This window comes from Nuphar pumila, chromosome 13, assembly GCF_984573655.1.
Source record: "Nuphar pumila chromosome 13, dmNupPumi1.hap1.1, whole genome shotgun sequence".
NCBI lineage: Eukaryota > Viridiplantae > Streptophyta > Magnoliopsida > Nymphaeales > Nymphaeaceae > Nuphar > Nuphar pumila.
Window position 1 is genome coordinate 80,281,538 of NC_143261.1, and position 10,779 is coordinate 80,292,316.

The 10,779-nt window shown below is 38.9% G+C and overlaps 1 protein-coding gene across 1 annotated transcript; it reads left to right on the top strand.

Moving 5' to 3' along the window:
- Positions 1-6,358: 6,358 nt before the first annotated feature.
- LOC149818850 (protein NEN1-like) lies at positions 6,359-10,557 on the top strand. The gene is made up of 4 exons (XM_089986302.1): positions 6,359-6,611; positions 6,711-6,865; positions 9,501-9,961; positions 10,272-10,557. Exons 1-4 carry the CDS (start codon positions 6,359-6,361, stop codon positions 10,555-10,557), a joined length of 1,155 nt encoding a protein of 384 aa, XP_089842428.1.
- Positions 10,558-10,779: the final 222 nt, after the last annotated feature.

Here is a 10,779-nt window from a genome sequence, read left to right on the forward strand (position 1 = left end):
TGGAGGGTTCATCGTGGAATGTGATTTCAACACAGATCTGAAGCTAGCAAGCTTGCAGATCTGTTGTTTAATGGGGTGATAATGCGTATGCCTAATTGGGGTAATGAATGAAAAAAAATGAAACTACGAAAATAAACAACGTAAAACAAGAAATCTGATATTAAAAGAAGGGAACATCACACGAACAGGGAATCCAAATTCAAAAGGGAAAGTGATATGTAGCCTTGAATCAGCGGGAAAATGAAATTGAAAATCAAACAAATTACATAAAAATATTGAATCTCATAACATAAATAGAACGAAAAATAAACAAATTATGAAACAGAGAGGTGTTGAAATCTGAGGATTCCTATTGATATTGCACATTGGAAGATCGAGGTTGCTAGCAGGGGTGATGCACAGGTTTGTAGAAACAATTATAACTCGTGTGCACAGGAATGTGTATTCCCACGAAACCCAACATTCTTGAGCCAGGATCCCGCTCGCCTCCATCACATCTTCAAGGGAGGTGGAGGGTTCATCGTGGAATGTGATTTCAACACAGATCTGAAGCTAGCAAGCTTGCAGATATGTTGTTTAATCAGGTGATAATGCGTATGCCTAATTGGGGTAATGAATGAAAAAAAATGAAACTATGACGGTAAACAACATAAAACAAGAAATCTGATATTAAAAGAAGGGAACATCACACGAACAGGGAACCTAAATTCGAAAGGGAAAGTGATATGAAGCCTTGAATCAGCGAGAGAATGAAATTGAAAATCAAACAAATTACATAAAAATATCGAATCTCATAACATAAATAGAACGAAAAATAAACAAATTATGAAACAGAGAGGTGTTGGAATCCGAGGATTCCTATTGATATTGCACATTGGAAGATCGAGGTTGCTAGCGGGGGTGATGCACAGGTTTGTACAAACGATTATAACTCGTGTGCACAGGAAAGTGTATTCCCACGGAACCCAACATTCTTGAGCCAGGATCCCGCTTGCCTCCATCACATCTTCAAGGGGGGGTGGAGGGTTCATCGTGGAATGTGATTTCAACACAGATCTGAAGCTAGCAAGCTTGCAGATCTGTTGTTTAATTGGGTGATAATGCGTATGCCTAATTGGGGTAATGAATGAAAAAAAATGAAACTACGACAATAAACAACGTAAAACAAGAAAACTGATATTAAAAGAAGGGAACATCACACGAACAGGGAACCCAAATTCAAAAGGGAAAGTGATATGTAGCCTTGAATCAGCGGGAAAATGAAATTGAAAATCAAACAAATTACATAAAAATATTGAATCTCATAACATAAATAGAACGAAAAATAAACAAATTATGAAACAGAGAGGTGTTGAAATCCGAGGATTCCTATTGATATTGCACATTGGAAGATCGAGGTTGCTAGCGGGGGTGATGCACAGGTTTGTACAAACGATTATAACTCGTGTGCACAGGAATGTGTATTCCCACGGAACCCAACATTCTTGAGCCAGGATCCCGCTTGCCTCCATCACATCTTCAAGGGGGGGTGGAGGGTTCATCGTGGAATGTGATTTCAACACAGATCTGAAGCTAGCAAGCTTGCAGATCTGTTGTTTAATTGGGTGATAATGCGTATGCCTAATTGGGGTAATGAATGAAAAAAAAATGAAACTACGACAATAAACAACGTAAAACAAGAAATCTGATATTAAAAGAAGGGAACATCACACGAACAGGGAACCCAAATTCAAAAGGTAAAGTGATATGTAGCCTTGAATCAGCGGGAAAATGAAATTGAAAATCAAACAAATTACATAAAAATATTGAATCTCATAACATAAATAGAACGAAAAATAAACAAATTATGAAACAGAGAGGTGTTGAAATCCGAGGATTCCTATTGATATTGCACATTGGAAGATCGAGGTTGCTAGCGGGGGTGATGCACAGGTTTGTACAAACGATTATAACTCGTGTGCACAGGAATGTGTATTCCCACGGAACCCAACATTCTTGAGCCAGGATCCCGCTTGCCTCCATCACATCTTCAAGGGGGGGTGGAGGGTTCATCGTGGAATGTGATTTCAACACAGATCTGAAGCTAGCAAGCTTGCAGATCTGTTGTTTAATTGGGTGATAATGCGTATGCCTAATTGGGGTAATGAATGAAAAAAAATGAAACTACGACAATAAACAACGTAAAACAAGAAATCTGATATTAAAAGAAGGGAACATCACACGAACAGGGAACCCAAATTCAAAAGGGAAAGTGATATGTAGCCTTGAATCAGCGGGAAAATGAAATTGAAAATCAAACAAATTACATAAAAATATCGAATCTCATAACATAAATAGAACGAAAAATAAACAAATTATGAAACAGAGAGGTGTTGAAATCTGAGGATTCCTATTGATATTGCACATTGGAAGATCGAGGTTGCTACAAGCAACACGATGCTACCAAGAGTGCTCTGATGGGGCCATGAACAAGAAATTTAACAAGATCAGAAACGACAGAAAAACAAGAAAAAGGGAAATAACGAAGAAGAAAGAAAAGAAAAAAATTGAAGGGGAAAACAATGAAAGATAAACTTTACTTGTCAGATGAATTGGAATGAAATGAAATAAACAGAGAAGAGAGCCAATGTTTACCGTGAACTAATCTGGATTGAGAGGTGAAAGGGGAATTCCTCCTGGATACTGCTATTTTTGTATTCACCTGTGTCCCTCCTGAGTGATGATTGATCTTTTTCGCTTGTGGGAAAGACAAGGAAATAAGAAGAAGCTGAAGAAGGAGTAATGAAGAGGAGGAAAAGGAAGACGGATCGAGAAAAATGCCGTGGAGGGGTGAAGAAGTGATCCTGAGGGCTTCCCCCTTCGCGCCCTTTTAAAGAGGGAGAAGAAGAATCGGAAAGGGGAGGCTGTTGGAGATGAACGGGAGAGGAAGAGAAGATCGATCAGAGGTTCGAGAGAGAGAGAGAGAGAGAGAGAGAGAGAGACTGCGGTTTTTGCAATGGAAGGCCGTTACTGGCTTTTCAAAGGGGTTCCTCAGGTTTTTTCAAAATTTTCAATAAAAGGCTCTTTTTAAAAGTTTTCTCAAAAAGGGGTTTTTAGCAAAAGGGTGTTTTAAAAAAAGAAAGAGGTTTTTGGTTAAAAGGGATCTTAAAAGCTAATTTTTTTCTTCCAAGTTTTTTTGAAAGAAAAACCCCGAAAACATGAGGATTTTAACAAATTGGACCAAAATGAGGCATTTGAAATATTTTTACAAGAAAAAAATTATTTTGAGATATAAGAATTTTTAAAATGAGGCTTTTGAGAAAAGTAGAGTTAATTTCAGAACTAGGATTTCAAAATGGCTCAGGGTACGAGATTTTTGGTAAAACTTTAGAATTCGGATCTCGAATTGAGATTGGATCTTGAATTTGAGATTGGATCCAGATAAAACCTCTGAGAAAATACAAAGAATTGAATTTTTTGATTTTTTGAAGAATAAGAGATCCGGGATCAGAATGGGATCCGGATATCTGATCTGGATCAAAAATTAGGTCAGATATGAAAATTGAGTCTGGATTCCAGTGAATCCGAGAAAGGAATGGACATTTTGATTAAAAATTGATCTGATTATTCAGAAGATGGGGCTAGGGGAAAAAAGGGAATTTTTATATTTTTTTGAAAAATTTGGGGTGTTCACACCCCTCTTTACTTCCTTCTTACATCCACCAAGGCTCTTCCCAAGGGGGGAGGTCGACTTCTCTAGTGAGCCCCACATAGTTGGCTCGTTCTTGATTACTTCCTGGATCTAATTCACCCAAAAAAGGTATGATTTTTCTTGCTCTGCTTCATCCAACCTTGAACTAGATCTAGGTCCTAAATGCAGAATGAGGTAATGTCCCATACCAAATGTCATACATGGATGAGGATGTTACAAATGCTAATGTAGCACCTCAAGGGTGGGTCTCACTGCTGGTTGGAGCTTGGATCTGGATTTGTAGAGAATGGGTCCTCATTAATTAATTGGACCACAAAACTTTGATTTGGGTCTTCCATAAATCAAACTGGATCTTCGATATTGGGCTCTACAGTAATGCTTGGATCTACTCAAATTCATTGGTATAACAACTTTGGATCTGAGTACATCATACTTAGATCCATTTGGGCCAATGAGTGTGGATCTGTGTCTTCTACACTGAGTTTCACTTTGCTTGACAGGGACAATGGATCTGAAGTTGGGTCCTTTAGAATTTAGATTATATCATTCCCTACCCCTTGAGAATTGCCTAGTCCTCTAGGCAAGGGCTTGCTAAGAAGGTTGTTGTCCATCTTCAACGTTGGTGGGATCCTTCGCAGTGCTTGACAAATTGTCTTTCAACCTTGAACACCAAGCGGCACACGTGCATCCTTCCAACACATGAGTCATCTGCATTTGTGAGTCTCAAGAAGAAAAAGCTCACTTTGCCGGTGATGGATCCGATGTTAGCCTCCACCTGATTAAAAAATAGTGATTGAATTTGATCCAAACACTATGAACTGCACTTTCAAGGTGACCTGGTTGATGGTGATTTTATTGGGATTCGAACTCAAGCTTTGACGCTTCCATTGCGTCACTCTGATCCCAACAACCACCTTGCCATAGTACCATGTCACGGTAGGGGCAATCTTGAGTAATTTAGAGCCCTTTCACTCATCGGATCAGGACAAGTCTTCAACCTTGTCCATCTCAAGATAATTATGGGTGAGATCCACAACCCATAACACCTTCATCTTGGGCCAGCTTAACTCACCAGTTGCTCCTTGTAGGGTCTTGGGACCGAGATCACTCCGAGGGAATGAATGGTGGTAGAGATCGTCAGCAATCTAGGCATTGTCAGGAACTAGGAATCTTCCCGTAGAGATGAGGTCATCTCTAATTCTCTGTCATTCAGCGTTGACCTCTTATCACCATATCTTTGTAGCTTTTCTCCTATCTTGAATCCTTGACGGTCTTTCTTCTTACATACATAACATAAATAATTGTCTTAAAGATAGCGATATTGTGTTATGAAAGTTAATTGTCATAAAGACAACGATATGTAACAAGATTTGTAGATCACAGCAATATATTTAAGTAAGTTTTGATTGTACAGTAACTTTATCTGAACTATATAGGTATGATGATGAGCACCATCATCTGTTTCGGAAGCTAGACACTGCCTACTTGCATGACTTCCAACAGAATAATATAGATGATGCCAAAAGACGACCAGAACAAGATCAGGAGGATTGAAATCTAGAAGATTGCCAAAAAACACAAAATATAACACAACTTCAATATGTACATGCCAGGGCCAAGCCTGCAGCCATGATTGTGGGACATTCCCTATTGATCAGTTCATCTTGTGATCAGGGTATGAGTAAAAACAGATTTAATTAACTGGTATAAACAATGTTGGCCGATTCAATTCATTTTTTAAATATTTTTTAAGGGGGTTAAATTTCTTTAAACATTTTAAAGCATTCTTTTTAATTTTTCTCCATCCATGATCAGAACAACAACTAAAGGCAGAAAGCAAAGAAGCTTGAAAAGGATCAAGGAAAACCTGCATTTTGTAATAACCAACAAGAAAAAAAAAAATATAAGTTATGTTCCTACCTGTGTATCCGAATATGAAGAAGAGATAGAGGAACAAGCGGGAGAACTGGTCACCCAAGTATCCAAGGAAATGGGCTCAGACTACTTAATGGCGGCAAACCAAGAGGCCACCCATCTTCCTGTTCCTGTACAAAAAAAAAATGAAATGGAACCATCCAACTTAACATCGAAGAGAGAGAGAGAGAGAGAGAGAGAGAGCAAAATAACCAGAGCGAGAGAATAAAAAACTTTCAACATTCTCAACACGAAAGACACAGATTTCCAAAAGCAGAGTCGATTCAAAAAGGAGACACTAGAAATACTGCTGAAGATCCATATTCGCAATGCTGCAGAGGAGGGAGAGAGAGAGAGAGAGAGAGAGAGAGAGAGAGAGAGAGAGAGAGAGAGAGAGAGAGAGATTCCCAAAAGACAATCGTCTAGGTTTCCTTTTTTTTTTAATATTTTCGAAATTCATCGTTACGCCGTTAGCGACCCGCTGGGCCGGCCACATGGCGCGCATCGACGAAATAAATCGACGGTTTCGATCTTGACGAATGACATGATCTGAATCTCATCTAGTAATGGTATCGCTTCATTTCCAAACCACATCTTTTATTGCTTCAGGCAAATGCAACCCTTGTCTAAAAAAGGAATCAATCTCCCCCTCCCCTTTGTCCCCTCAACATCTATATAAGCTCACTCTTTCACCACCATGCAATACACCCAGAGAGAGAGAGAGAGAGAGTATATATCATGGATCGTGCAGCTATGGTTTGGTTAAATTTGAAAACAACTGGGCCCTTCGGCACCAACTGCAAGCACTCTCTGCTGGAGTTTGGGGTCATCCTTGTGTGCCCCAGGACTCTAGAGGAGCTCTACACCTTCTCTACGCTGGTCAGGCCCACCGACACTTCATATCTCCCTCCTACGTCACTTGAACGTAAAGGGATCATGAGGGCAGCTCTCTTGGGGGCTCCCTCCTTCAAACAGATTGCAGACCATGTGTTTGATTTGCTTCAAGGTGACAATATTGGACTGGCCTTAAATTGATTATTGTTCCTTGCCATGATGTTTCTGAATTGTTAGTAGTGCTTCAAAAAATTTAATGGAGATCCTACAGGAAGGGTCTGGGTTGGCTACAACATGCACAAGTTCATCCGTATCCAAATTCGCGAAGCATTTGAGGAGATCGGCCGCACAGCGCCCGAACCGAAAGGAATCATTGATTCTATGGACTTGTTGAAGAAGTTTGAGATGAAGACAGGAAACATGAAGGCAATTCTTCCTTTTCATGTTTTTTATTTTTATTTTTTATAATGAGGAACCCTTGCCGAGGATCGGGTCACTTAATGAGCCCATTCTTCGAACCAGGACAGGGTCACCTAAATCTTTAATCTTTATTGTTCTTATTTTTATCATCATCTTCATCGTAACAATTTATGGTAGGTCTGAGCCTTCATTGTGCTCATTGACACCTGGTTGGTATGCCATGTAGTTTATAATCTAGTATAGACGTATAGCCAAGGGTGGAGCTAGTTAGTGGTACCCATGGGGACAACTTGGTGCTGCTTTTAATTTTTGCCCTATATATTAATCAGTATAAAGAGAGCCTAAGTTGCCAACCGTTTTCCCACACCACTCATTTTCTGAATTTCAATGTATTAGCTTGGCATTTTTTTTCTTTCTAATTTTACAATCGGAATGAATGCATAATTCTTAAAATATGATAAAAAAATTTAATTACCTATTTAATTCTCTCTCTCTCTCTCTCTCATATATATATATATATATATATATATATATATATATATATATATATATATATATATATATATATATATATATATATATATATATATGCTCAAACTTCAATCAATTTGTCAATATAACCGATTCCTGAGTACTTTTTTTGAAGATCTATTGAGCTCAATTGGGGGTTAAAATTCATGGTAAATTTGGCTTGCCATAAAGCATATTCTTAGACTCTTCATTTCAACCATCTTTAAAATTCATCATTCTTGCCATGATTTTCAAATTAAATTGAGTTTGAAGATATGATCAATAGACGATATGATCCAATGGATTGTGGATGAGTTTTTAGTTGTTGGATTTAATGGAAACTTTAGTGTTTCCAAAACAGGAAATATAGTTCACTCTGAAGTAGGTTGATCCCACGTCTTAGGATGATTATGTTGCTTCGTTATTTAAAATCTATATATTTTTCTTGTGTTAAAAATGTGTAAAGTCTTACTATGTTCATTTTTATTAATTAAATAACTCATCATATTTGCTTGATGTCTTTTCCTTACAGATGGGTAGTTTAGCTGCTTATTTTGGGCTTGGACAGCAAAAGCATCGGTATTTTCTTTCCTTCTTCTTCCTTTTTTTTTTTTTTCTTTACTCGGAGAAACAGCCTCCAAGCAGGGAGACCTAGCCACGCTGGCTCAGCCAGACGTACTGACGGTCTCCTCTGTCCATGTCGGTCGTAAAACTCAGAGAGCTTACCCCCTCGACTCCAGGGAGTGCATTGTGGGCCGTTGATTTTTGAAAAAATAACCTAAGATTTGTTTTTCTACTAAATAAACTAATATCTACAAGAAAAAAATTTGACGGTTTCTACTAGATAGAACATTTGGTGGATCTGACCAAATATGAACCCTGTCAACTAGCCCAACCTGGATCCTTATCTGGGTCCAACTGGGGGTACCCCTCACTCAACCCAGCGTATGCATTAGATCCAGATCCAAATGTTCAGCCTCACCTTCAATTGATCTTCAAAGGTACGTATTAGCTAGACCCGTTTCATGTCTTAATTGTCGCAGGAACTTGGAGGACATTCGGATGAATTTGCAGCTTGTCAAACATGGTGCAACTGTCCTACTCTTGGTAATTTCATACACTATGACATTCGGATGTTTTCGTGTTTCTTTTATTCCTTGAAGCATGGGTTTATAGGGATGTTCGGATTTTATCCGATATCTGACTGAAGCTGACTCCATTCATTTAGTCGGATCTAATAAGCTAAAATGATCGACTACAATCATGTACAGATATGGTTTTGATTTTTTGCTACTGAATATGAGACATATATATATATATATATATATATATATATATATACTGATTTGATTTGATGGATATCCGAATACGGTTAACAGAAGTTGCAGCAAGATTAATCCCATTCTGCAAATTAACCAGGCTTTGAGCCCAGAACTTCCCATCATTATAAGTCCCTTTCCAAGATCAAATCAAAAGGCTGAAAATAACCTAGCACAAGCCAAATATAACATTGCATATGAAAAAACGTTGCACACAGATGGATTGAATTTGAGAACTTAAGCTTGGGCACACAGGCATCTAAGCAAGTAGGACTAGAGAAAGGTAGACAGGCCAGGCCAGGCCCGTGTAATCTCATAGAAAAGAAGGGCACCATGTAAAACATACATCCAAAAATGACTTTTAGTAATTCGAGAAGTCCATTTAACCATGGTAGACTGTTAACTAGAGTTAATTAATATCACGGTTCTTAAAGGAAGGGTGATTTTGAGATTCCCATTGGCCTTTTGGGAGCTGCACACCCAGCTTTGGCCATGCCCTCTATGGTTTCAAACTCGTGACGTCCTGTTAACCCTAATGACATTATAGATCTAATTTGATGAAGACACAACTTCAAAAGTTTTTGTTCAAATTCAAATCCAACAAGACCTAACCACATACCTATCGTGGCTAAACATGAATAAGAAGAGATGGCCCCATGGCCAAGAAATTAATTTTGTAAATCAAAAAGTTAATTATTATTATTTATTTTTTTAGTGGAAAGAGAGCTTTCAATTGATGAAGTATCGGTTTAATATGTATGTAGTTGGTGAATATTATAACGTCTTTAATTCCCATGGCAACTCTGGTGCAGGAGTCTAGCCTTCCAGTTGGTTTGACCATTGACAATTATTTGGCCTCCCCAAGTGGCCCTGGCACTGCTGATCATGATGAACCTTACAGTGGGTGTAGCGAGTTCCTGGAGCCCCACCAAATTTCCATACCTTCTGTAAATGCAGTCCTCGACACATCCTCTTATGGAGGGGAAGAGATAAGGCTCTTCTACAACAACAGCCCCTTGGGACTACGTGGCGTGCAACTGAAGGTCCTGTCTGGGCTGGACCAAGCAGCGCTTTGTGATCAAGCTGACCTAATTAAACAGCCAAAACTGATCAACCTAGTAGTTGAAACATCTCCAGCACTGTCTTCACTGCTCGTTACATGTGATAAGCTTGCTAGGGATGTCTCATCAAAGAATGGGAGCAGCTCACAGTGGAGGCCTCTTGAATTCCAGACAGGTGACCAACCAGGAGTGGACCCCGCCATCAAACTTCAGTAAGTTATTCCACTTGGTATATACTATATACTTTCAGTTTTCTTGCTGGTGATGCACCAATCACATGGGAGTCCAACACCGACTGCTCCTACTATGCTAACCCCTTTGGGGTCGCATCCCATGTCCTTGAGTCCACGAATCTTTGTGATATATAGGTAGTAATTTCAATATATCATGGTCTTAGCCGAGATTTCTCCCTAGCCTATATTCTTGTTCAGAAAATATTACAAGGTTTGTCACTAAAGTAGCCTGTGGTTTATATATATATATATATATATTGGCTTGCTTACTTGCTCTTTTGATTTGCAGCATCCCGGTTGTTGCAAAAGGAGACACTTCCACACTCAAAACAGAGTTGTATCTTAAGGGCACAACCTCTAGGCTTCCTTTAAGCCGTGCAGATGCTTCCACACTGAGAAGATTGTTCGTCACTGGAGATCTAATCGATGCCTGTTTCAGCTTCAAGAGTTATGATCATGGGCAGGCTATCGGAATTCGATTGATAGCAGAGAAGTTGTTCCTTCCTGTGACATCAGTTCTCTTGAGCTCACTGAAGCCTGCACACAAAGAAGGAAGATCTGTGAGCTTCAAGTAGTTGGCACCAATGCCTATTGCCTATTGTATGTACGAAGTACCCCATAAAAACAATAATGTGCTAAAGGCAGGCAATTACTAAATTGTAGTATACGTTTGTAAGATACAAATAAAGTTGGTTTGTGAAGATTTGCCCTTAAAATCTTCAGTTTAATGAAGGTCCTCTTGTATAAAAAAGTTGGTGGTACCATGAGTCAATTTGCTTAGACCTAGATGGGTCAAA

What these genes read in the sequence shown, in the direction of transcription:
- LOC149818850 (XM_089986302.1), top strand. Translation starts at nt 6,359, where the DNA reads ATGGTTTGGTTAAATTTGAAAACAACTGGGCCCTTCGGCACCAACTGC. An exon ending in TGAAGACAGGAAACATGAAG is followed by an intron (nt 6,866 to 9,500) that starts GCAATTCTTCCT and finishes ACTCTGGTGCAG; the next exon opens with GAGTCTAGCCTTCCAGTTGG. An exon ending in GACCCCGCCATCAAACTTCA is followed by an intron (nt 9,962 to 10,271) that starts GTAAGTTATTCC and finishes TTTGATTTGCAG; the next exon opens with CATCCCGGTTGTTGCAAAAG.